The 25,663-nt window shown below is 40.5% G+C and overlaps 1 protein-coding gene across 2 annotated transcripts in view; it reads left to right on the forward strand.

Annotated features, from left to right (window-relative positions):
• STON2 (stonin 2) overlaps positions 1-25,663 on the forward strand; it is a 171,488-nt gene that overhangs the window by 50,939 nt on the left and 94,886 nt on the right. For both annotated transcript variants that reach the window (XM_026455570.1, XM_026455573.1), the window contains one exon: positions 15,888-16,085. In XM_026455570.1, coding sequence (XP_026311355.1) covers positions 15,888-16,085 — 198 coding nt within the window. The remainder of the gene's footprint in view (positions 1-15,887; positions 16,086-25,663) is intronic.

Raw genomic sequence — 25,663 nt, forward strand, 5'->3', positions numbered from 1 at the left:
AAAACCCTTTCATTTCCAGAACATTTGTCCCATAGCCCAAGCAAAACACTAGTATTCCCTTATGCTTCAACCGTCTTCCCTAAAAGCTTGGGCTAAGGCCTTCCCATTGTGTCTGGGGAAACTAATTATCTGGGACCAGAGAAAGAGCCACTTGTTTGGGGGAGGATCAGAGATGACGTCAGCCATTTAAGAGGGAGGCAGGGGTGACAGCTGAGAGGCTTCATCCTGAAGAAGACTAGTCCAGCCGTTAATTTCTATTATGTTGTTCATTCTGGCTAATGGGGGTGGTGAGTGGTGTGGGTGGGGGTGGAATAAGATATCCCAACCCTTTTGGTGAATATGTAGACAAGGCCCACTGCATTTTGCATGCATATGTAATTCCCCCTGCAACAGAAGAGGCTTTATTTTTTTTAATACCTTCAGTTGTTCTTCTGTGCTTCTAAATGTAGTTAATGACCTTTGTGCAGTCCGTCTCAGAGGATGCTGTACCCAGGAATAAATTTCAGCAGAGCCTTTCCTTCTCAGGGCTGATACTGTCTCTGATCCTCTCCCCTGGGCTCCGTCTGCTGTCATTGCACTGCCTCTCTGGCCGTTCCAGGCCAGTTCACTGCTGTCCAGGCTGTTCCCTCTGCCCTGAGAGCTTTTCCTCCACATTTTCACTCCAAACTCTGCTCAAGCATCGCCTCTGCAGGGCGGGCCAGAACCCTCCACCTCCACTCTCTAGCTTTTTTCTGCTTCAAATGTCTTCACAGCCCATGCCAATTTGCCTCTGCAATTGGGTCAAATATGCATTAGTTTACTTATTTATTATCTCCCTTCTCCATAAAGGGAAGGACTTTGTCTATTTAATTTATTCTTCATTCCAGAATATGGTTTGAGGAACTTAGTAGGTGCCCACCTAGGATTTGCTGGACTAGTGAAAGGAGAGAGAAAAGATGGACATGAACTCTCCTGCAGAATGACTGAGTGACTGACTCCCATTTGTGGGGCTAATGAGCTGTTAGGTAGAACTTGAAGGATGGCGCCCTTGGTGAAGTCAACTTGTTGTTTTTTAAACAAGATAGGCAAGGAAACTGGCCTCTTGCCCATCCTGTCCCCTTCTTTTCAGCTATTTTCATCGGGTTATGATTTCCCATTGTTCCACACACATACATACATGCATGCATGGGTGTATACACACCATGGACATACACATACACAAATACACCTATATTTTTTTCTTGAGGGCTGTTTTAAAAGGCACACTTAAAAGCAATAGTTTTGTTGTATTTAAAAGTGTCATCATGCCACGGAGGATGGTGAAGTGCTCTCAGAGATAACTCTTTCCAGTATCTAAAAGGAAACAAAATATTTTATTAAAACTCCAATATTCTCCTCTTCCAGAGAATGTGCAGGCTTACCCAGAGAGGCCATGTGGCCTAGCTCACCCTTGGTGTGGGATACAAAACACAATAAACTACCCAAGCATGCATCAATTAACTAGTTCATTCATGCAGAAAAAAATGTAGGTGCTGGGAATACAATTATGGGAGAGCTGGACACAGTCCCTGCTCTCCCCACGTTGAAGTTGCCTAACAGTTGGGCAGTCTGTTACTAATGGAACTTTTGGGGAGTGAACAAGAGCTCCTCTGAGCTAGTCCTGGGAGCAGCGGCTGCTGCTTATTGCCAACTACGAAAAAGCGGAGCCACAGATAAAGAATGGAGTTAGATCCATTTTCTTCGCATGGATAGGCACATTTACAGCATCAAAAAAATCCTGTAACCCTAGTGATTAGACATCAAAATATATATATTTAAAATTTTAATCTACCCAGGATCCCGAAGGACAAGAAGAAAAATATTGTATTAGCCAACAACGTGTAGATTTATTATTCACATAATCCATGTTATTTTGACCTCCCACTCTAGGCTCACGTTCAAGTCATGTTCAGCACTGTGGATACAGCCACATACTCCTGCCCCATGGAGCCCACATTCTGCAGGGCGACGGGGTTCACACCAGAAACGCACTAAAGAAGTAAATATAAAGTAAGTGTGTTAGGGGCTGGGCGTGATGGCTCACGCCTGTAATCCCAGCACTTTGGGAGGCTGAGGTGGACGGATCACTTGAGGTCAGGAGTTCGAGACCAGCCTGGCCAACATAGTGAAACCCCCTCTCTACTGAAAATACAAAAATTAGCCAGGCGCCTATAATCCCAGCTACTCGAGAGGCTGAGGCAGGAGAATTGCTTGAACCAGGGAAGCAGAGGTTGCGGTGAGCAGAGATTGTGCCACTGCACTCCAGCCTGGGCAACAGAGCGAGACTCTTGTCTCCAAATAAATAAATAAAAATAATACAATAAGTGTGTTAGGTAATAAAGTGGGAAGGAGAGAAAAATGAGGCAAAAGAAGGGACTATGATGAGGAGGATGTGAAATTTTCCCTAAGGCCGGGGAGTGACTGAGGGGTAAATGTGAGTGAAGACCTGGGGGACATGGGGCAGCAAGCCTTGCAGAAAGTGGGGAGGAGCCTTCCATGTGGAAGGAACAGCAAGTGAATAGCCCTTGAGGGGCAGCTGTGTTCTTGGTGTGTGACCTGAGTGGAGTGAATGTGGGGAGAAGAGAAGGAGGTGAGGCGGAAATGTTACAGAGACTCAGACACACAGGTCCTTGGCAGACATGGTGAGGACTTTGATTTTTGTTATGGGTGAGATGGAAAGCTAACGGAGGGTTTTGAACAGAGGTGTGGCCTGATCCAACTTGAGTTTCAACAGTAATTCTGTTAAAACTGTGTGGCAGCTCTGGTATAGCGGTTGAGAGTGGTATAGCTGAGAATAGACTGGGAGGAGAGGACAGAGGTAGAGGCAAGGAGACAGGGTAGGAGGCCACTGTATCCATCCAGGCAAGAGAGGACTGTGGCTTGCAACAGGGTGGTAGCTTGGAGAAGGCAGGAAGTGATTGGATTCCAGATGTATTTTGAAGGTAGGACTAACAAAAATTGTGATGGAGCAACTATGAGAAGAATCAAGGATGACTTGATGGTTTTGTTCTGAGTAGCTGAAAGGATGCAGGGGCTGGTTTGGAGGGAATAGTAGGAGCTTAGTTTTCGACATGTAAAGTTAGAGACCCAAATGGAGATGTCAAGTTGATTTGGACAAAAGGATATGTTTGCGAATAATAACCATCACCACCTGACCCATGGTGAGTACTCTTATTGTGCCAAGCACTTTTGCAAGTACTTCGTCAGTATTAACCTAATCCGCTTATGAGGTTTATATTCTCTTCAGCTCCATTTTACAGGTGAGAAAAAGGAGGAACAAATGAATTTGAGTAGCTTGTTCCAGGCTACAGGGCTGGATCTGGTATGCAGACCAGGCAGTCTGGATGTAGGGTCCCTGGTCTTAACCTCATAGGAAAGGAGGAGAGGCAGGTATTGATCTTTCCTTCACTTTATTCCTTCAAGCTGGATGAATGTGGCTTGAAATACCATGATGGCAGCATCCTGTTTTTACCTGGCCCAGACATCAAAGGTCTGGCCCTTGGGAGCATAGTCAGCTCCAGGCCCAGTACTTTCTCTCTTTCAGCTAAGCTTGTGGCCTGAGGACATTCAATTAAGAACCTGAATAAAATAACTCATCCGAGATTTCTAAGCCGAAAAATAAACAAAGCGTATTAGAGCGAATGAGAACAGTTTGTGAGAGGCAGGAGCTTTGCCTCTCCCAGATGCACTGTTCCTAGTTTGTGTTTCAAGAGAAACGTTGGCGTTTTATCTCACAAATGTAAGGAGCCGATGTGCAAATACCATTAAGTGAAATAGCTTTCTTACTGAGTAATCTGTCTTTTTTTGATATGTGGTTTTAATAAGTTTTATTACTTATTGAATAAATACAAAACAACGTTTAAAAATGTGTATTAAATTATAAAGAACAGCAGTACAACCCATCACCCAGTTTAATAAATGGAATATCTTCATCGCCAGAGGCCCTGCGTGTTTCCCTACTGATCACAGCCTCCTCCGTCTTCACATCCCCTTGCCTCCCCTCTGTATCACCACCTTCTGAGTTTCATGATAATAACTACATTACTTTTCTTGACAGTTTTACTACCTACACATGCATCAAGAATGTTATAATTTAGCCTGGTTTTGAACTTTATATATATGGAATAATACTGTATTACTCCGTGGCTTACTCCTTTGATACATTATTTGTGGGAATTGTCCATGTCAAAAACTAAAAGAACTTATAGCTCTGGTTCTTTTAGTTTTTTATTACTCTGTATTCCGTTATAGTAATATACTATAATCCATTTATCCATTCTGTTTTTGATGGACATTTGGATTCTTTTCTTTCTTTCTTTCTTTCTTTTTTTTTTTGGAGATGGAGTCTTGTTCTGTCGCCCTGGATGGAGTTGCAATGGCGCAATCTTGGCTCACTGCAACGTCCGCCTCCCAGATTCAAGCGATTCTCCTGCCTCAGCCTCCTCAGTAGCTGGGATTACAGCTGCCTGCCACCACACCCAGCTAATTTGTTGTGTTTTTAGTAGAGATGGGTTTTCACTGTGTTGGCCAGGCTGGCCGCAAACTCCAGACCTCGTAGTGCTGGGATTATAGGCATGAGCCACCATGCCTGGCTTATTTGGGTTGTTTCTAAGATGATAATGCACTTCCAAGAGCATTATTTTTGTCTTTCTATGAACATTTTTAACCTGTATCCTGGTGAACATGTGCAGGTGGTTCTCTTGCATAAAAAAGTAGGATGGGAATTGCTGTGCTGTAGGATGTGTTCATATTCAGCTTAATCAGATAACACTGAGCCATTTACTAAAGTGGTTTCTAGTTATCCTACCAGCTGTACGTGAAAGACACTGTGGCTCCTCTTCCTCAGCTGCACTTAGGATTGTTATATTTTTCTATTTTTGTCATCAGGGAGGTGGAGAAAGAAAGGGGGAAGGGTAATAGGATCTTAGTATCTCATGTGGTTTTAATTTGCATTTCCTAGATTACTGATAAGGTTGAGCAGCCTTTTTTTTTTTTTTTTTTTTGAGATGGAGTCTCGCTCTGTCGCCCAGGCTGGAGTGCAGTGGTGCCATCTCGGCTCACTGCAAACTCTGCCTCCTGGGTTCACACCATTCTCCTGCCTCAGACTCCCGAGTAGCTGGGATTACAGGTGCCCACCACCATGCCCATCTAATTTTTTGTATTTTCAGTAGAGACGGGGTTTCACCGTGTTAGCCAGGATGGTCTCGATCTCCTGATCTTGTGATCCGCCTGCCTCAGCCTCCCAAAGTGCTGGAATTACAGGCGTGAGCTACTGCGCCCGGCCTTGAGCATCCTTTTTTGGTGCCGTTTGGATTTTTCTTTCATGAAATCCCTGTTCAGCTATATTCCTGTTGGTGTCTCTGCCTTTTCTTGTTGATTTCTAGGAGTTCCTGGTGCATTCAATGTGTAGCAGATATTATCTCCTATCCTGTGAATGGTCTTTTCATTCTCCTTATGTCTTTTGGCAAAAATAAGATTTATTTTAATGATATAATTTTTTTCAATTTTTTTTTATTATTAGTGCTTTCTGTGTCTTGGTAAAGAAAATATTTCTCTACTCCAAAGTCATGAATGCATTTGGCTATATTGTCTTCTAAAATGTTTCTTATATAGCCTTCACACGTTGACATTCAATATAGCTAGAATTGATTTTTCTGTACAGTTTGAAGTACAGGTCTGGCTTCACTTTTTCATGTGGATACCCAGTTTTTCCCATACTGTTTTATTGTTGTGTTTATTTTAACGTAAATACTTATAAATATATTACTCAAAACTCAGCTTCATTCATATCTAAATAGTATGATTCTGCTTGTTAATATAGGTGAAAGCCCTGCTATAATATTTTTTCTTTCCAACATTTATTTTAGATTTAGGGGGTACATGCGCAGGTTTGTTACCTGAGTAAATTGCCTGTTGTGGGGTTTGGTCTGAAAATAATTTTGTCACCCAGGTAATCAACATAATGCCCAATAGGTAGTTTTTCAATCCTCACTCTCCTTCCACCCTCCACCCTCAAGTGGGCCCCAGGGTCTGTTGTTTTCTTCTTTATTTCCATGTGTACTCAGTGTTTAGCTCCCCTTTATAAGTGAGAACATGTGGTATTTGGTTTTCTTTCCTGGGTTAATTTGTTTAGGATGATAACTTCCAGCTCCATCCATGTTGCTGCGAAAGACATGAGCTCATTTTTTTTATGGCTGTGTAGTATTCCATCATGTATATGTTGCACATTTTCTTTATCTAGTCCACCACTGATGAGCATCTGGGTTGATTCTGCATCTTTGGTATTGTGAATAGTGCTGCAAGGAACATAGGCGTGCATGTGTCGTTTTTCCTTTGGGTATATACACAGTAATGGAATTGCTAGATCAAATGGTAATTCTGTTTTAAGTTCTTTGAGAAATCTTCAGACTGCTTTCCACAGTGGCTGAATTAATTTACATTCCCATCAGCAGTGTGTAAGCATTCTCTTTTCTCTGCAACCTCAGCAGCATCTGTTATTTTTTGACTTTTTGATAATAGCCATTCTCACTGGGATGAGATGGTATCTCATTGTGGTTTTGATTTGCGTTCCTCTAATGATTAGTAATATTGAGCATTTTTTCATATGCTTGTTTGCTGTATGTTTATCTTCTTTTGAGAAGTGTCTGTTCATGGTCTTTGCCCATTTTAATGGGGTTGTTTTTTGCTTGTTCATTTAAGTTTCTTATAGATTCTTGATATTAGACCTTTGTCAGATGCATAGTTTGCAAATACTTTTCTCATTTTGTAGATTGTCTGTTTACTCCATTGATAGTTTCTTTTGTTGTGCAGAAGCTCTTTAGTTTAATTAGGTCCCACTTGTCAATTTTTGTTTTTCCTGCATTGCTTTTGGAATCTTTGTCATGAAGTTTTTGCTAGGGCCAATGTCCAGAATGGTATTCCCTATGTTTTCTTCTAGGCTTTTTATAGTTTTATGTTTTACATTTAAGCCTTTAGTCCATCTTGAGTTATTTTTTATATATGGTGAGAGGTAGGAGTCCACTTTCAATCTTCTGCAAATGGCTAGCCAGTTTTCTCAGCACCATTTATTGAATAGAAAGTCCTTTCACTGTTGCTTGTTATTGTTGGCTTTGTAGAAGATCAGATGGTTGTAGGTGTGCAGCTTTATTCTGGATTCTCTAACCTGTTTCATTCGTCTATGTATCTGTTTTTATACCATACCATGCAGTTTTAATTATTGTAGCCTTGTGATGTAGTTTGAAAAGGGTAGTGTGATGTCTCTAGCTGTGTTCTTTTTGCCTAGGATTGTTTTGCCATACTAGAATTTTAATTGTCATTGAAGTAAATGTATAAACCAGTTTGGGGAGAATTAACATCTTTACAATGTTAAGTCTTTCAATCTCTAAATATTTATCTATTTATCTCTATCTCCATATGTATATCTCCACATATATATCTCTCCATTTATTTAATCTGCTTTATGGTCTGTTAATAAACTATAGAAATGCCTCCTCTAAGGCATTAGCACATTTTTTCTTAGGTTTGATACTATATATGCTGTATACTTTTTGTTGCTGTTATAAATGCTGTCTTGTTTTAAGTTTCATTTTCTAAATATTTCTTGCTGGCTTACGGAAACACAATTCATTTTTATATGTTGATTTTTTAATTAACAGGCATACCTTACTAACATTATTAATTTGCTAACTTATTGGTAAAGTCTTCTGGTTATTTTACGTATACAAAAATATCTGCAAATAATGACAGTTTTGTTTCTTTCACTTCTTTTCACTTCCTGCCTTACTGTGCAGGATCTGATCATAAATATGATGTTGAACAGAAGTGAGGGTAATGAACATCACCATCTTGATCGGAATCTCCAAGGGTTAATTAGCTTTATGTGATGTTCTCTGTGGGGTTTGGGGGGTATTTCTGTTAGATTTAGGGAGTCCTTCTGTTTGAAATTTGCTAAAAATTACTACCATGAATAAAGACTAAAATTTATTTAGTGCTTTTTCTATATCTATTGTGATGGTAAGATTTTTCTCTTTTAGTGCGTTATTGCAGTGAATTACATTAATTGATTTTCTATTATTAACCCATGTATTCTCAACAGGGTGATATTATCCCCAAGGGGGCTAAAAATAGTTCTTGAGTAGGGCAAATAAATTGTAATTTTTGTTGTATATAGAATACCTATAATATATATATACGGTACAAAAGTAAACATAAAATATATATGTAGCATTAAAATTTCAAAAACTTACTTTGCAAAAACTTGGTGAAAAGGATGAAAAGACAGGCTACAGACTGGGAAAAAATATTTGCAAACTGCAGCCAACAAAGGACTAGTATCAGGCCAGGCACAGTGGCTCATGCCTGTAATCCCAGCACTTTGGGAGGCCAAGGCAGGTGGATCACTTGAGCCCAGGAGTTTGAGACCAGCCTGGGCAACATAGTGGAACCCTATTTCTATGAAAATACGAAAAATTAACTAGGCATAGTGGTGCACACCTGTAGTTCCAGCTACTCTGGAGGCTGAGGTGGGTAGATCGCTTGAAACCTGGGAAGTGGAGGTTACAGTGAACTGAGATGGCATCACTCCACTCCAATCTGGACAATGGAGTGAAACTGTCTCAGAATAAAAACAAAAGGACTAGTATCTAGAATATATAGAAAAATCTCAAAACCCAACAGTAAAAAGTTCCCATTAAAAAATGGGCTAGGCCGGGCGTGGTGGCTCAGGCCTGTAATCCCAGCACTTTGGGAGGCCAAGGTAGGCAGTCACCTGAGGTCGGGAGTTCAAGACCAGCCTGACCAACATGGTGAAACCCCGTCTCTCCTAAAAATAGAGAATTAGCCGGGCGTGGTGGCATGTGCCTGTAATCCCAGCTACTTGGGAGGCTGAGGCAGGAGAACTGCTTGAAACCAGGAGGTGGAGGTTGTGGTGAGCCGAGATCATGCCATTGTGCTCCAGCCTGGGCAATAAGAGCAGAACTCCAAAAAGTGAGCTAAAGAAATAAACATATGTTTCACCAAAGAGAATATATCAAGATAGTAAGTAATCACATGAAAAGATATTCAATATTATTATCTATTAGGGAAATACAAATTAAAATGATCCTTTCACTGCACATCTATTAGAATAACAGAAATAAAAAGTAATGGTAAGACTAAATGCTAGTGAGGATGCCGAGAGATTGGATCATTCTTGCATTGCTGGTGGGAATATCAAATGGTACAACCACTTTGGAAAACAGTTTGGCAGTTTCTTATAAAAGAAAACATGCAATTACCATATGACCCAGCAATTGCATTCTTGAACTTTATCTCAGAGAAATGGAAACTTACGTTCATACAAAAACCTGTACACAAATGTTTATAGCAGCTTTATTTATAGTAGCTAAGAACCAGAAGCAGCCTAGATGTCCTTTGATGGGGAAAGAAGGAAACTAACTGTGGTATATGCATACCATGGAATACTACTCAGCAATAAAAAGGAATGAACTCCTGGTACATGCAACGACTCAGATGAAGCTCAAAGGCATTATGCTGAGTAATAAAAGCCAGTCCTAAAAAGTTGCACAATGCATGATTCCATTTATATTGCATTCTTGAAATGACAAAATTATAGAAATGAAAAACAGATTAGTGGTTGTCAAAGGTTAGGAACAGAGCATGGAGATGGAGGCAAGGTAGGAGGGAAATAGGCATGCTTATAAAAGTGCAGCATGAAAGATCCTTGCAGTGATGGAACTGTTCTATATCTTGACTGGTGGATACATGAATCTACACACTGATAACATTGCATAGAACTAGATATACACACACACATGAGTACATGTAAAACTGGGGAAATCTGAATAAGATTGGTGAATTGTATTAATGTCAATTTTCTGATTGTAATGTATTAGAGGAGGAGAGTTCAAGAGAGAGTGATTAGGGAAAAAAATGTACAAAAAGGTTCCTTAGGGGGACGATAATGAGAAAAAGGTTGAGAAACACTGTGTTAAGCCAACCTTGTATAAATTGGATAACTCAGTTTAGTCATTATATAATTCTCCTTTTCATAAATCACTAGATTCTCTTTGATAATTTGTTTGGGATTCTTTTATCTGTGTCCGTGATTGAGATTATTCTGTATTTCTCCTTTTAGAGACTGTACATATAAATTGGGTATATATTGTCAGGTTTTGGTGTCTAACCTTGCAAATGCTAGCCTTATAAATTTAATGAGTAGATGAGTGGCCTTTCTTCTTGTATACTCTGGAGTAGTTAGTGGAAGATTTAAAAAATTTTTTTCTGGTGAGAAGGTTTTAAGTCTTGGTTCACTTAATTACAAGGTTACTGGACAAGTCAGGTTTTTAACTTTCTTCTTGAATCAGTTTTGAAAAGTTATATTTTACTAGGACTTCTATAGTTTTATCTGTGTTTTTGTACTGGTATAAAGACATTTATTATTTCCCTTCATTGGCTTCTAGATATAGTATTTGTAATTGTGTACCCTTTTCATTGCTACTGTTATTTGTGCTCTTTTTAATTCTATTTGTCTTCTCTAAGAACATTTTATCTGTGTGTTTTAAAAATCTTTAATTATGCTTTTGTATTTTTTCCTTTTTCTAACATTCTTTGATTTATTTTGTTCTACTTTTGTATCTTAATAAGTTGGGAGCTTATTGTATTAAGTTTCAGTTGTCTTCTAATATAAGCTGACTATATTGCTTACATATATTCTTAAAATTTTCACATATAATATTTTCATTATTGCTTGACTCAAAATATTTCCTAATTTTATTAAGATTTCTTCTTTGACCAGTGAATTATTTAGAAGTATGTTTCTTAATTTTTAAATTTTCCAGTTTTTTTAACATGTACATACTAGTTAACCAGACAGCTAGTTAGATAACTAGATACTTTATTTTATTGTGACCAGTATTTGTGGTCTGTATACCAATTTTTTGAAATTTGTTACAGCTTGTTTCATGTCAAGTGATAGCATGTTATCACTTGTCATAAAAATTCTTGGTGTTATTATAAAAAATATGCATTCTTCACCAGTTGAGTGTAATGTTCTATGATCATTAGATTAGATCAGCGTGTTCATTTTGTTGTTTAAAGTTTCGTTTGCTTGCTGATATTTTTGCTTGCTTGATATGTCAATAACTGAGAGGTGTATTTTAACATCTTCCATTATGATGATGGACATTTCTTGCATTCTTACAGTTCTGTCAATTTTTGCATTAATAATTTTGAGGCTGTGTTAATAAATATATCCAAGTTTAGAATTATTATATTTCTGATGAATTGTGCTTTTTGTCATTTTGTTGTAAAGTCCATCCATAATCCATAACTCTATGAGCTTTTTTTATGAACATTTTGTCTTATATGACTTTCCCATCCCTTTACTTTCCATCATTGATAATCATTTATATTTTAGATACATTTTTTGTACATACCATGTTAAATTTCATTTGTTGATTCAACCTGACAGTCTTTTTTCTTTTATCTGGAATGTTTAGTCCATTTATGTTTATTTTTAAGTACTGATATAGTTTTGTTTGTTTTTGTTTTTTGAGACGGAGTCTCGCTGTGTTGCCCGGGCTAGAGTGCAGTGGCCGGATCTCAGCTCACTGCAAGCTCTGCCTCCCGGGTTTATGCCATTCTCCTGCCTCAGCCTCTCGAGTAGCTGGGACTACAGGCGCCTGCCACCTCGCCCGGCTAGTTTTTTGTATTTTTTAGTAGAGATGGGGTTTCACCGTGTTAGCCAGGATGGTCTTGATCTCCTGACCTTGTGATCTGCCCGTCTCGGCCTCTCAAAGTGCTAGGATTACAGGCTTGAGCCACCGCACCCGGCCTTGATATAGTTTTAATTCTAACATCTTACATTCCATTTATTTCATCTTCCTTTCCTACTTTAGGGATATTTATAGTTTTTGTTTGTCTAAATTGTCTTTATTTTTTCCCTTGTTCTGTGAAGATATTTCACTGGGTATGTAATTCTAACTTCATAGTTATTTTTCTGTCTATACACTGAAGTGCACATTGGCTTCTCCTGCTATGGAAAGAGGTGGTAGTCAGTGTAAACAGTCTTCTTTCGAAGGTAATGTATATTTTCTCTTTGATGGCTGTTAAGATCTTCTCTTTGTTTTTGGTCGTATGCAGTTTTGGTGTCTATTTGTAGATTTATTTTTAGTTACCTTGCTTGAGATGCCTTGGAATTTCTAATCTGACAAGTAAAATCTTTCATAAATTCTGGGGCATTTTCAACCAGTATTTTTTCAAGTATTGCCCCTCTACCGTTTTCTTTCTCCTCTCCTTAGGAACTCAGATTAGGTATCTATGAGACTGTCTCACGCTGCCCTCCATGTGTCTCAATCTCTCTTTCATATTTTCATCTTTTTGTCTATGTTATCCATTCAATTTTGTATTTACAGTAGTATATTTTTTTCTTCTCTGGAAGTTTATTTAGTTCTTTTTCAATTCTACATGCTCCTTTTTCACATTTTTAATTTCCTTTCCTATTTCGTTAAACAGATTAAACATAATTGTGCTTTTTGCTCAACAATTCTAGTGTCTGAAAATTCTTTGCAGATCTCATTCTGCCTGTTCACCCCACCCACCCACACACTTTGCTGGTTCTTGTTCATGGTAACTTGATTTCTTATGCATTTTGTGATTTATTTATTTATTATGTGCACATCAACTTAGGAACATTCTGTCTGAGGAGGCTGGTTTGAAGGTATCTTCCTTGCAGAAAGGATTACTGGCTGGGCGTGGTAGCTCACTCCTGTAATCCTAACACTTTGGGAGGCAGAGGCGGGCGGATGGATCACTTGAGGTCAGGAATTAGAGACCAGCCTGGCCAACATGGTGAAACCCGTCTCTACTAAAAATACAAAAAAAAATTTGCCAGGGATGGTGGCAGGAGCCTGCAGTCCCAGCTACTTGGGAGGCTAAGGCATGAGAATCACTTGAGCCCAGAAGGTGGAGATTGCAGTCAGCTGGGATTGCATCACTGCACTCCAGCCTGGACAACAAAGCAAGACTCTGTCTCAAAAAAAAAAAAAAAGTCATTATTATAGTATTTGCTTTTCCTGGATGCCTGAGGCTACTAACCTGGAAATACTTAAACTAGTCTCAACTTGGAAGTTTTTCAGACCACACAAGTAGTTTTAGCTGCACACCCCTGTGTGAGACAATTTGTGGTTATTAATTCTCAGGAGATATTTTTTCCTCTACTCTTCACGCAATCCTAAGTTAGACAATTTTCTTTGCTATCTCCAGCTAGGGGGTGGAGGTTATTTCTAACTTACCCTTTAAGCCTTTTAGGAATTCTCACTTTATGCATCAGCTCTTCTGTTCCCCATCTTCGGTTGGCCCTAGGTTCTTTATCATTTGCCATCTTCATAAGAGGTTTGGAAAACTCAAGAGTCTGGTTTGTTCAAAATCTTGAGAGTAAAAATCAGCTTGTGTCCTCTGTTTATTCTTTTGGGGTTGCAGCTTTCACTCCGCCTCTGATGATTCTTTACTTTGTTGCTCACCCTGTGATGTATTTTAAATAATGTTATTACATTTCACAAATATTTTAATTTTGTTTCCATAGTAGTTTAAAGTATCTAAACCACCATACTATAGGAAATGGCATCGTATAGCAAACTTTTATAAATTTAGCTTTGCTTTTTATTTTTGGTTGGTTTATAAAAAAATTTTTTTTCTTCTTTTTTAGTATTTTAATGTTTTTCTGTGTTTGGGGTGAGGGTTATAGATACCCGTCCAATTTTAATATTCCGTATTTAGTATAGACTGTTATGGAATGATTCGTGGTGCTTCTGTTCATATAATCAACAAATATTTGTTGAATGTCTGCTTTATACCAGGTACTATTCTAGGAATGGGGTTCTAGAAGTGAACATAATAGATAAAAATCCCTGCCCCCTCAAGGAGCTTGGATTCTAGTATGGAAGACATGGGCATGTAGTACATTAGACAGTGATAACACTAAGGAAAAATAAAGCAGGGAAGGGGACCATGCTTCTTTGGAGAGAATAGCTCAGGAATATGCAGAAGGGGTGACATTTTTAAAGAAAAGAGGATATGAGCGATGAACACTCCAGAAAAAGGACCTAAATGCTTTACAAATGCCTAAAAGAATAAGGAATGAAAAGTTTTATATTTATACTATTGCAAGCATTGATGTTTATTCTTTCTTCTCTCTTAAATCTCAATGTTTCTTTTTCTACTTGTTTAGTTTTCCTGGCAGGAGAACTGACTTTATCATCTTGGGCAAGTTTCTTAATGTCGTTGAGTTAAAATAAGACTACTGCCTATCTCTCAAGATAGACGGATGAAACAAGACATTTGTAAAATACCTGACATTTGATGGGTACTCAATACATGGTAGTTTCTCTTGTTTTCATTCTTCCTGTCTTATCTAGGCTGTTTTCAGCACTTGTTTCAGTACCTGTTGGTAAATTTGCAATGATATGATTCTTTTTTTGTTTTTATTTTTATTTTTGCAATACTTTCTCTCTTGTTGCCCAGGCTGGAGTGCAGTGGCGCAATCTCACTGCAACGCCCACCTCCCGGGTTCAAGCGATACTTGTGCATCACCCTCCCAAGTAGCTGGGATTACAGGCACCTGCCACCATGCCCAGCTAATTTTTGTATTTTTTTTTTAGTGGAGATGGTGTTTCGCCATGTTGGCACACTGGTCTTGAACTCCTAACCTCAGGTGATCCACCTGCCTCGGCTTTCCAAAATGCTGGGATTACAGGTGTGAGCCACTGTGCCTGGCCATAATGATATGATTTTTATGCAGCACCGTGGAGACAGCATGTGATAGGAAATTAAAGACAAATTAGGAGAATTTGAAAGTTTCAAATTTGAAAGATTTTAAAAAACCTTTCTAAAGTAGTTTGTAAAGTCTGATTTGGTTCTCAAGGCTAAGGAGATAAAACCGAGCTTTGTCCATTTTCCCCTTAAAGGTATTTTTCATTGTATTGCATGCAGGTTGGCAGCCTCAGTAAATTTGCATTTGTATACGTGACAGTCAGCAGAATCTCCAGTTACAGTCAACTCAAAGCAAGCAGGGGCATGCCACATACATGTTCATATATAGTTATATGTCTACTCTTTATCCTTTAACCTAAACTGGCTCTAATGTTTCAGTGTAAATTGGTGAGTTTTTTTGTGCCACTACAAATGGAGGAAATGTAACAGTAAGGGTGAAACTGCAAGATTCCTGTAGTTTGGGTTTGAAAGAAGCTGAAATGTAAGTTAAGAAGTAAAATTAGACCCTGAAGTAACTTGTGTTCCTTTAGTGAGATTTTCTTTGATTGGAGAGTCCTGGGACCTTACTTTTCTGTCTGTCTTTTTTTTTTTTTTTTTGAGGCAGAGTCTTGCTCTGCTGCCCAGGCTGGAGTGCGGTGGGGCGATCTCGGCTCACCGTAAGCTCCACCTCCTGGGTTCACGCCATTCTCCTACCTCAGCCTCCTGAGTAGCTGGGACTATAGGCGCCCACCACCATGCCTGGCTAATTTTTTGTATTTTTAGTAGAGATGGGATTTCACCGTGTTAGACGGGATGATCTTGATCTCCTCACCTCGTGATCCACCCGCCTCGGCCTCCCAAACTGTTGGGATTACAGGCGTGAGCCGCCGCGCCCAACTGGGACCTTACTTTTCATACTTGTTTTGATACTGATTCACCATGGGGTCTCAGTCAATCAGTTTTCTCTGTCTGTGTCATGAGTGATACTCTCCATACAAGACTTCCTTGCCTTGTATGACTTGAGATTTCATAGGATGTGAGCAACGTCACAGTAAGATAAGCACTAAAGACAAAGTACAACTATTTATATTGTATGCTTTTGGTTTTTGGTCTCTCCCCAGCCCTACCATTGACCATACCCTGCTGGACATGCCCTTCCTTTGACTCCCTGGGGAGATGCCCTCTGACTTCTGAGAGCAGCTGGACCACCCATTCTGAAGACACCAGCAGTCCTAGCTTTGGATGTTCGTATACAGACCTGCAGCTCATCAATGCTGAGGAGCAGACAAGTGGTCAGGCTTCTGGGGCTGACTCGACTGGTAAGATGGAGCTCTAAGCCAGAGGGCTTTGCAAATCACTGTTGGTGTACCTAAGCCCACTTTTAAAGTCCTTTTAAAAATCGCTGCAGCTGGCTTCCTTTGCAGAATGAGTTCAGGTGTTGTTATCCAGTCAAAAAACTAGAACCCAAAGTGGCTAGAAATTGCACTGGGGAAGATGTATACACAGATTGGATCCTTGGTTGGCAGATTATTCATACTGGGTAACCATTTGACAGTGTATCTTAATATGTTGTTTTCTGACTGTTTGGTATAAATACCATTCTCTGTCAATTTATTTTCTCCTGGGATTACTGAACTATGTGTAAATATGTACAAGGCTGAATCTTTCATCCTACTACCCACGCATCTTGCGTTTTCAATAAGAGGGAGGTAGATTTAAGCAGAAAAAAGCAAATGTTACATGAAACAGAATGAGAATCAAGACTCAGCCACTGTGTTCAGACTACAAATCATTTTGCAGTTAAGTGTTTATTCTGTTGTGCCTTGGTTGAGTGATACGTCAATCGGCAATGCACTGTACCTCATTTATTAAACTTTTCAGTAGGCATAAGATGGAATGCTGGCTTTCTTTGCAGGTGGAATATGGGTCTGTTAACAAGTGCTGAATTACAGGCAAGGTTTGGAAATGGCATTGGAAAGATTCTTGGCATTGGAAAGATGTTCTTGGTGTTTTGGTTATTTGGCCCCAGAGATTGGTTTCTTCCGAAAGTGATGAAGTTACTGCTCGTTTCTCTGCGGATGAAATTACCCAGTGTGTTGACAGCATTTGTTTTTCCTTCTCAATGTTGTTCAGAGTTTCTAGGTCATTTTTAAGCTTTGGATGTTTGCCCTCATGCTATGTGCCATTGAATTCTACAAGTATAAAGAGGGATCTGTCTTGCAGACTGGGGGGTTCAGGCAGGATTTGGTTTGGTATTTGATAATGTTGCAGAGAATCCTAGTTTATCATGGACCCGCTTTGTCTTCAGAAGCTGTGGTTCTTTATAGTGTTTTGTTTTCACAGACACTCCTTCACTTCTGGTTTGTCTCTGTGGCTGATGATCCTGGTCGGTGGCTGAAATATGCCCCCAGGGCCCCATTTCCACAGTGGGGGCATCTCACGGATGCGAGCACACCTTCAGCAGCTGAGGCTGTTAGGAATAGAGGCTGAGCTTGCCTCCCTGCTTCACTTTTCATTGCTCTCGGCCCCCTTTCCAGGGAGGAGGCACCTAAGCATTGGTTCAGGCTACCCAGACTCCAGAGCCAGACTTCTCAGGTTCAAACCCTGATTCTGCACTGACCAGCTGTGTGACCTCGAACAGCGTCCTTACTATCTTTATAACTCTGTTTCCTCTTCTGAAAAATGGGTATACCTCACCAAGTTGTTATCAGCTCCAAATGAGACGGTTTATGTAGAATAGCTTACATGATGTTTGACACAGAGTAAGTGTCCATCAGGGATGAAACAAGTTCTCTTTCCTGCTGCAAGGTTCTTGTTGCTTTGGAGAGTTGCAAAACGGGCCCCTCGCTGAAGGAAAAGACAAGATCTCTAGGCTTAGGCTGTTTTTTATTGTCTTCTCGACTTTCTTATTAGATGAAAGTTGCTTTAATTCTTGGAGGTTCAAGTAAGGAAAATCAGAGCCCTAGCCTGAACTAGACGTTATTAGTCTGTCCCCACAGCTTATCATTATTTTTAACATCTCCTTGTTCTAAAGTCATTCTAACAGTGTTATAGTTTGCATCAAGAGAACCTCCCATGTTTTGGTTAGGGTCCTGGAAGGAAGCAGATGGTGCCCTGAAAATGTTTATCTGGAGAGAGCTTAATGAAGGGACCACCTACAGAGGAAGCAAGCACTGGAATCATAGAAGAGGGGCTGCCCAACAGGAGCTATGGCGGCAGAAAGGACAGAGCCACTGCAGAGATTTGACCAAGCAGGGAGATAGGGAAGAATAAATTCCCGGATCTGGTGCTGGTGTTTCCAACTGGCAGATCCTAGCCTGAGGCCAAAGGGCATGAAGCCCTGGGGAAGCAGCCCACAGAAGTCAGTCACCAGAGCAGATAGAATGGATCTGAGGCTGCAAGTGGGGAACAGGTATGTTGGAATAGACAGCACACGTGGTCCTCCTGAGGAACTAGCTGGCCCTGGCCCCTACACCAGAGTTTATACCAGAGACTCAAAGGCAAATCTGGAACTGGAGAATGAGGAGGGATGCTCTTATTCAACAAGAGGCAGTTTCCATGGCTACAGGGAGGGTAGAGGTATGGCTTTTTGGCAACCATCCTCTTTTTGGTTTGTTTGAGGCAGAGTCTCACTCTGTCACCCAGGCTGGAGTCTGGTGGTGCAATCTCGGCTCACTGCAACTTCTGCCTCCCAGGTTCAAGTGATTTTCCTGCCTCAGCCTCCCCAGTAGCTGGGATTACAGGTGTGTGCCACCACGCCTGGCTAATTTTTGTATTTTTAGTAGAGACAGCGTTTCGCCATGTTGGTCAGGCTGATCTCAAACTCCTGACCTCAGGTGATCCGCCTACCTTGGCCTCTCAAAGTGCTAGGATTACAGGTGTGAGCCACCACACCCAGCCCCATCCTCTTTCACAGTAGTAATAGTTATAGATAGCATTTAATGAGTGTCTGCTGTGTGCCAGCATATGAGGTGTGTGATCTCTGGCTTTCACAGCAGTCCTGCGAGGCCGGTGTCATTCTCCCCATTTCCTAGTTGACACTGAGTCTGAGAAAGGTAAAGCAACTTGTTAAGAGAACACCACTGAGAAATGGATGACCTGAATTTCAGTGAAATTTCCAAACCCTTTTCCAGCCAGTTCCCAAACCTGGCAGTGCCTCAAGTCACCGTAGTTAATTTATTTGCTATGTTACCCCCCAGACTCTGTACAGATGTGTATAGAGGATGCATACGAGCATATATACAAGGGATTTAAAACAAGATGTGTAGCAGGCAGAGCTTGAGGATAAAGTTCATTTGTCCTTAACAGATATGCATGCTTACAGATAACTGCTGTGTGCCCACAGTATTATGTTCTGTAAACAAGTTTCTGGGCATTTTACTTTGAAATCTCCCTATTCTTTAGTAATCAAGCTAGGACCCAGGATGGCCCAGGTGCTAGGGAATGCTTCCATCTGCTTTGACGATGCAGTCTTCCTTCACATCTCACCTCCATCTGCCCTCCAGGCCCAGAGGCGACAGGTGGTATATCTCCATGAGCCTGGGAAAGGAGAGGCAGTGAAGTGAGTCCTCAGAGAGCAGCCCCGTAGGCCGTGGAGTCAGTGTCTGGATGCATCCTGAGCTGTGGTAACCCATGAGGCTCTTCTAGAACATCCTGACGTGTGCAAACAGGGTAGAGTTCTGGCTTTGAAAAGTCTTTAACTCATCCTGGGTCCCAGAATAGAAGGAGGAGAAGGAAAGACAAAGTTTAGGAGAATGAACAAGTCTTTTTCAATCTGTGACATTTCTCCATTTACTCCAGTAGCAGGGAATTTAAAAATGCTTTCAGTTGTCCAGGCGTGGTGGCTCGTGCCTATATTCCCAGCACTTCGGGAGGCTGAGGTGGGTGGATCACTTGAAGCTAGGAGTTTGAGAGCAGCTTGACCAACATGGTGAAACCCCATCTCTACTAAAAATACAAAAATTAGCTGGGCGTGGTGGCGTGCCTGTAATTCCAGCTCCTTGGGAAGCTGAGGCAGGAGAATCGCTTGAACCCCAGAGGTGGAGGCTGCAGTGAGGCTGCATTGTGTCACCGAACTCCAGCCTGGGTGACAGAGTGAGACTTGGTCTCAAAAAAAAAAAAAAAAAAGGAAGAAAAAAATGCTTTCAGTTGAGCTATTGAGAGCTCCTCCAGCCAGGTGATGTCCTGCCCTCTGCCTGGCACCAGGCTTGTGGCAGTGCCAACCTCTAGGAGTGCCCTGCCTTGAGGCTGGATGGTTCCATTTGGGGAAACTGAATCCCCCTGGGGTTATGGCGCAGATTCTCATCAGTCTGTCCTCCGGGTAAGTCATTTCTTCAGAGCTTTACTTACTTATTTGTAAAACGGAACTGAGCGATCCTGCTCAGTCAGGGTGACGGTATATATGAATGTGTTTCGTACAGTGCAAAGTGCTGTAGGAATAAAAAAATCTTAATTTAATATCTCTTTGCCTCATTTCCATTTGATATGGGACATAAGGATAATTACTGTCCACTCCTCTGTTACCCCCAAAGAGAGCTGTTACCCAGACTATAGCATGTGGAATGAGATCTGAGAAGGGCTTTGCATTTCTCAGTAGCAAGCGGTAAATACAGAGACGCTGTGGGGAGTTCGGTCTGACTGGTTTCTGTGCTTGGGGAACCTTGGGAGGAACTGCCTTGGGGAGATGTTTGTCACTGTCCCCCCCCCCCCCCCCCCCCCCCCGCCCCGTGCCCTTTAGCATTGCGGAGGGTGATAGAGGGTGAAGAGCTCCTCGGAATTGCAGCCTCATCTGGAGCTCCCTCAGCTGAGCTGGGCTCTTCCTGGTGAGAGCACAGTGTGTCAGGGTAACCACTGGGCACCTCATGTTCTGTGAGTCAGCTCTTGTTTGGAGAGGGATTGCGGTGCTCTGGGCCCAGCCTATTTGCCTTGGCCGCCTTGCTTGGTAGTGGGCTGCTGAGAGCAGAGCCACAGCCTCCTCCCTGTCACCTGCGGCAGAGTTCTGCCGGGATCTGGCAGCCCCGCAGGGCAATCTAATTCCCAGCGTAATCGTGGAGGGAAAGACTCTGATCAGCCTACACTTTTTTTCTCATTTTCTCACCAAGGGGATAATTAGTAGGAAGGCAAACAAATCCCCTCACCTTGGTTAAATCACAGGGTGCGGGGGGCAGAGCTGGAGAGTAGTGTTGATGTTAGCTCTGAGGTCTGCTCTCAAGAGCAGATGGCAGGAGAAGATCCCAAACAACATTTCACTCCACTCTTACCTCTCATCTCCACAGGTGTCTCCTTTGTCTAGACAAGGTGGGCACACCCTGCCATTTTCACCAGTCAGTGTAGCTCTGTAATGCCACTAGGTTCACGTGGGTTGGTGAACAGTAAGAGGGTTGAGGGAATAAAAGCAAACCTTGTGCCTTTGAAGTTCATTCCAACCAGGGAAGAGAAAACACGTGAATGCTTGCACACAAGCTGCTCTTAAGTAGTAGGCTTTGGTTGGGTTCTTTTTTATTTTTATTTTGAGACAGAGTCTCACTCTGTCACCCAGGCTAGAGTGTAGTGGCATGGTCTCGGCTCACTGCAACCTCCACCTTCCGGGTTCAAGCGATCCTCCCATCTCAACCTCCTGAGTACCTGGGACCACAGGTACGTGCCACCATGTCTGGCTAATTTTTGTATTTTTAGTAGAAATGGGGTTTCACTATATGGGCCAGGTTGGTCTTGAACTCCTAACGTCAGGTGATCTGCCCACCTCGGCCTCCCAAAGTGCTGGGATTATAGGCATGAGCCACTGCGCCTGTCCAAGTTCTCTTTTACGCATAAGAAAAGTATAGATTTAAGTGTAGGATTAGAATGCTCAGATATGTGTAAACTGAAGAATGTCAAGACTGGATGAAGCACATAGCAGGTGTTTAATAATTGTTTAATATATCCTTGAATGGATAGCTTGAGATTGCAGGTGGTGTTGTGCCAAACCCCTATCAACTCTAGTGGGGATGGCACCAGGTTCAAGAGGCTGAAGAAAAGACCCAGGGCCAGCAAACAAGACATGGGCCTTTATTGGAGGCTTACATACAGGGAAGAGAGTCCAGTGGCGGGAGGCTGGACAGAACAGCAACCACTTGCCAAAAGCATGCAGTTTATATAGCATTTTCAGTTAGCACCATTTTGCTAACTACCTCCACCTGGCAACCTTTATCCAACCCAGAACTTGGGGCCTTGATCCACTGTATAGCCTGTGTTCCTTGGGATGGGCTGGGGGCTCAGATGTTCCTCATAGACAAGGAGCAAATCCCCAAGTTGGCTACACCAGGATTCCTTAGCTCAACACACACATTCATGTGCGTCTGCCATACGGGGTCCTTCTCAGGCTATGCTTATGTTATTGCTATCAGGTGGATTTGCCATACAGGTGGCTAAAATCATCTGCATCCCTGACATTTGTATCCCACTTGAACTTAAGAGTCCAGCATTTCCCAAAGTGTGTCCCATGCAGAAGGCCAAAGAGATCCAGATGCTGGGGCCAGCATGTTAGGTCATGCTGTGCCCCCTTTGTTGGAGATTTATAACATGTATTAGCTTATTAAAGACTTTGAAAATTCCTGAAGTTATATGTATGTAGATGTATAATTTATATTTATATACATGTAATGTATACACACACACATATATACATTTAGCTTTTCATTAACCTCTACTGCCTACTTGGTCAGATAGTGGTGTTCAGAAACCCAAACATACATAAATTGGCAAATCTGACTTGGAAGTACAGGCCATTTTAGCTGTGTTTTTAACACTGCTAAAGTGTTAGAGAGCTAGGGAAACCAGAAAGAAGTATTTTGACAACCTACCTGTATTAGTTAACTTTATAAAGTTAGCCTTACTTTGTCTCTTGCTCTGCTAAACCTCTTGGCCTTTTAAAAAAATATAAAATTCTAGATTCAGCAGACTCAAAATTATTTTGCCAAACTTTCTTTGTATTTAAACCCCCATAGGCTTTAAAACAAATTTAGACCAGATGTTCTTGATTCATTTGCATTTAACGGATCACAGTGGACTTCTGCCAGAGCAGTAGGATATCCCTAGAGATTTTGAACTCAGTTTTTTTCTCAGAAACAAGTGTTTGTATTCCATTTGGATTTTAGAGTCCAGCATTTCCCAAAGGGTGTCCCAAAGTGATTTCCCAAAGTGAATAGAGAGTTGTGGCCTGCGGAACCTCAAATATTTGTGACAACTACTTTTTAGACGCTCAGAAAGGTTCTCTTGTCATTATTTATTAAGAGCGTCACCTGGGCTGCATGTCTGTGTACAAGATATAACATGTTTCTCTGTTGCCTGCTTTGCTGTCATCCTGCTGCAGCTTATAGAGCTCCAAACCAGAGTGGGGCCCAGATTCACAGGTAAACAGTAATTACCATTGTGCTTGATGGGATTATAGGAGATTTTTGTCGTTCTTAAGGCACATCTCTATTTTATGATATTTTTTAACCTTGAATATATTTTGCTTGGAAAACAAAAACAAGTTAACTAATTTTTAAAATTCTTTCTCCTAGCTACAAAAGTCAGAGATACTCATCTTCTTCCTAAACAGTATTTTCCTTCCTTAAAATGGAAGAATAGCAGAGCAGTTTTTTTAAACAAATCACATCTTTTCACTGTTTCATTAACAAATACAAATTTGGCCTCATTTCTGTTCTCATGTATTTTTATCTTCATTTGTTGTGCATTTTAGATTTTAATCCTTATTAAAACCAAAAAACTCTAATGATTGCTTTGTTTGAAGCTTTTTCCAGGAGGTTCAAAAGTTTCTCAGAAACACATGTATTGAGTTCTTACCATTTATCAGTTACTGAGAATACAGAGAAAAGTAAGCTATGTGATATTTTCCCATGAAGAAGTGATAATCTACAAACAGCTTTTTTTTGCCATTAAAAGGATTTTTATATATAATTTTAAAAATTGTTTCTATGTGTCATTGTTTCTATTATGTGCCAGGAATGTCCTATATACTTTATATATATATTATCTCATTTAATCTTCACAATTTAAAAGTACATATTGCTGTCCCCTTTTATGAGTTCAGAGCCAACAGCTCAAGAGGTTAAATGATTTGTCAAAAGTCACACAAATAGAAAAGTAGTTGGGATTCAACCCAAGTCTCTCCTGGGCTCATCCTGGGCTGTGTCTGGTGTACTGTGGGAGGCTGGTGTTTGTGAACACAGTCACTTGCTGGAAGGAGCAATTATAGAGAGCCTTCCCCAGATGCAGTGCTGCCTCCGCTGCATTTCCCAGGAGCAATATACAAACCCCCCTCATGTGCTTATTTTACTGGACTGCAATTCTTTGTTTAGGAGTCCTCTGCTGGACCGAGACCTTTGTGGAAGCAGGAACCACCTCCATTGTATAGCCCCAGCATGCTGCCTGGCACATTGAAATTACACAGTGGATCTTTGTGGAATCAATTAATCTTTTTTTAATTTAAAAATTTAAAATCGTGAGTAGATAAATTATATGTATTTATGGGGTACAAAGTTATGTTATGATTTTTTAATATAATGTGGAACAATTAAATCAATTAACATATCTATCACCTTAAATACTTATTATTTTTTGTGGTGAGAAGACTTGAAATGTATTCTCTTAGCAATTTTCCAGTCTAAAATACAGTATTAGTCACTGTATTCATCACACCGTGTAATATATTTTCAAGAAATAAAAACCTTATTACTACTGTCTCATTGAGGCTTTGTACCATTTGACAAGCCTCTACCCATTCCCTGCATCTCCCCAGGCTCTGGTAACCACCATTCTACTTTCTGCTTCTTTAAGTTCGGTCATTCTACATTCCACATATAAGGGAGAACATGTAGTACTTATTTTTCTGTGCCTGGCTTATTTCACTTAGCATAATGTTATTCACATCCATCCATGTTGTTGCAAATTACAAAATATTTTTCTTTTTAAAGGTTAAATAGTATTTCATTGTGTATATATTCCACATTTGCTTCATCCATTCATCCACTGATGGACACTTAGGTTGATTCCATAACTTGTGTATTGTTTAATAGTGCTGTAGTGAGCATGGGCATGCAGACATCCCTTTGACATACTGATTTCAAATCTTTTGAGTAACCCAGAACTGGGATTGCTGGATCATATTGTAATTCCATTTTTAGTTTTATGAGGAGCCTTTTTCATAATGGCTGTACTAAATTACATTCCCACCAACATTATACAAGGGTTCCCTTTTCTCCACATCCTCACCAACACTACTGATATTTAATCTTTTTGATAATGCCATTCTGACAGGTGTGAGGTGATATCTCATGGTGGTTTTAATTTGCATTTCCCTAATGGTTATTGATGTTGCATATTTTATATGTATATATATTTATATATATATATATATATTTGCATGTTAGCCTTTTGTATGTCTTCTTTTGAGAAATGTCTTTCAGGTCCTTTGCCTATTTTAAAATCAGATGATTTGTTTTCTTTCTATAGAGTTGTTTGAGTTTCTTATATATCTTGGATATTAATCCCTTATCAGATGTGTGGCTCGCAAATATATTCTCCAAATTCATAGTTTGTCTCTTCCCTCTGTTGTTTTCTTTGTTGTACAAAAACTTATTTTGATTTAATCCCATTTGTCTTTTTTATTTTGTTGCCTGTGCCTTTGGAGTCAAATGTAAAAAATCATTGCCTAGACCAATATTGTCTAGTTTTTCCCTTATGTTTTCTTCTAATAGTTTTACAGTTTCAGGTCTTATGTTTAAGCCTTTAATCCATTTTGAGTTGATTCTGTATATGGTGTGAGATACGGGTCTAATTTTATTCTGCATGTGGATATCCAGTTTTACCAGCACTATTTATTGAAGAGATGATTCTTTTCCTAAGGTGTTGGCAC

Source organism: Piliocolobus tephrosceles, chromosome 6, assembly GCF_002776525.5.
Source record: "Piliocolobus tephrosceles isolate RC106 chromosome 6, ASM277652v3, whole genome shotgun sequence".
Taxonomy (NCBI): Eukaryota; Metazoa; Chordata; class Mammalia; order Primates; family Cercopithecidae; genus Piliocolobus; species Piliocolobus tephrosceles.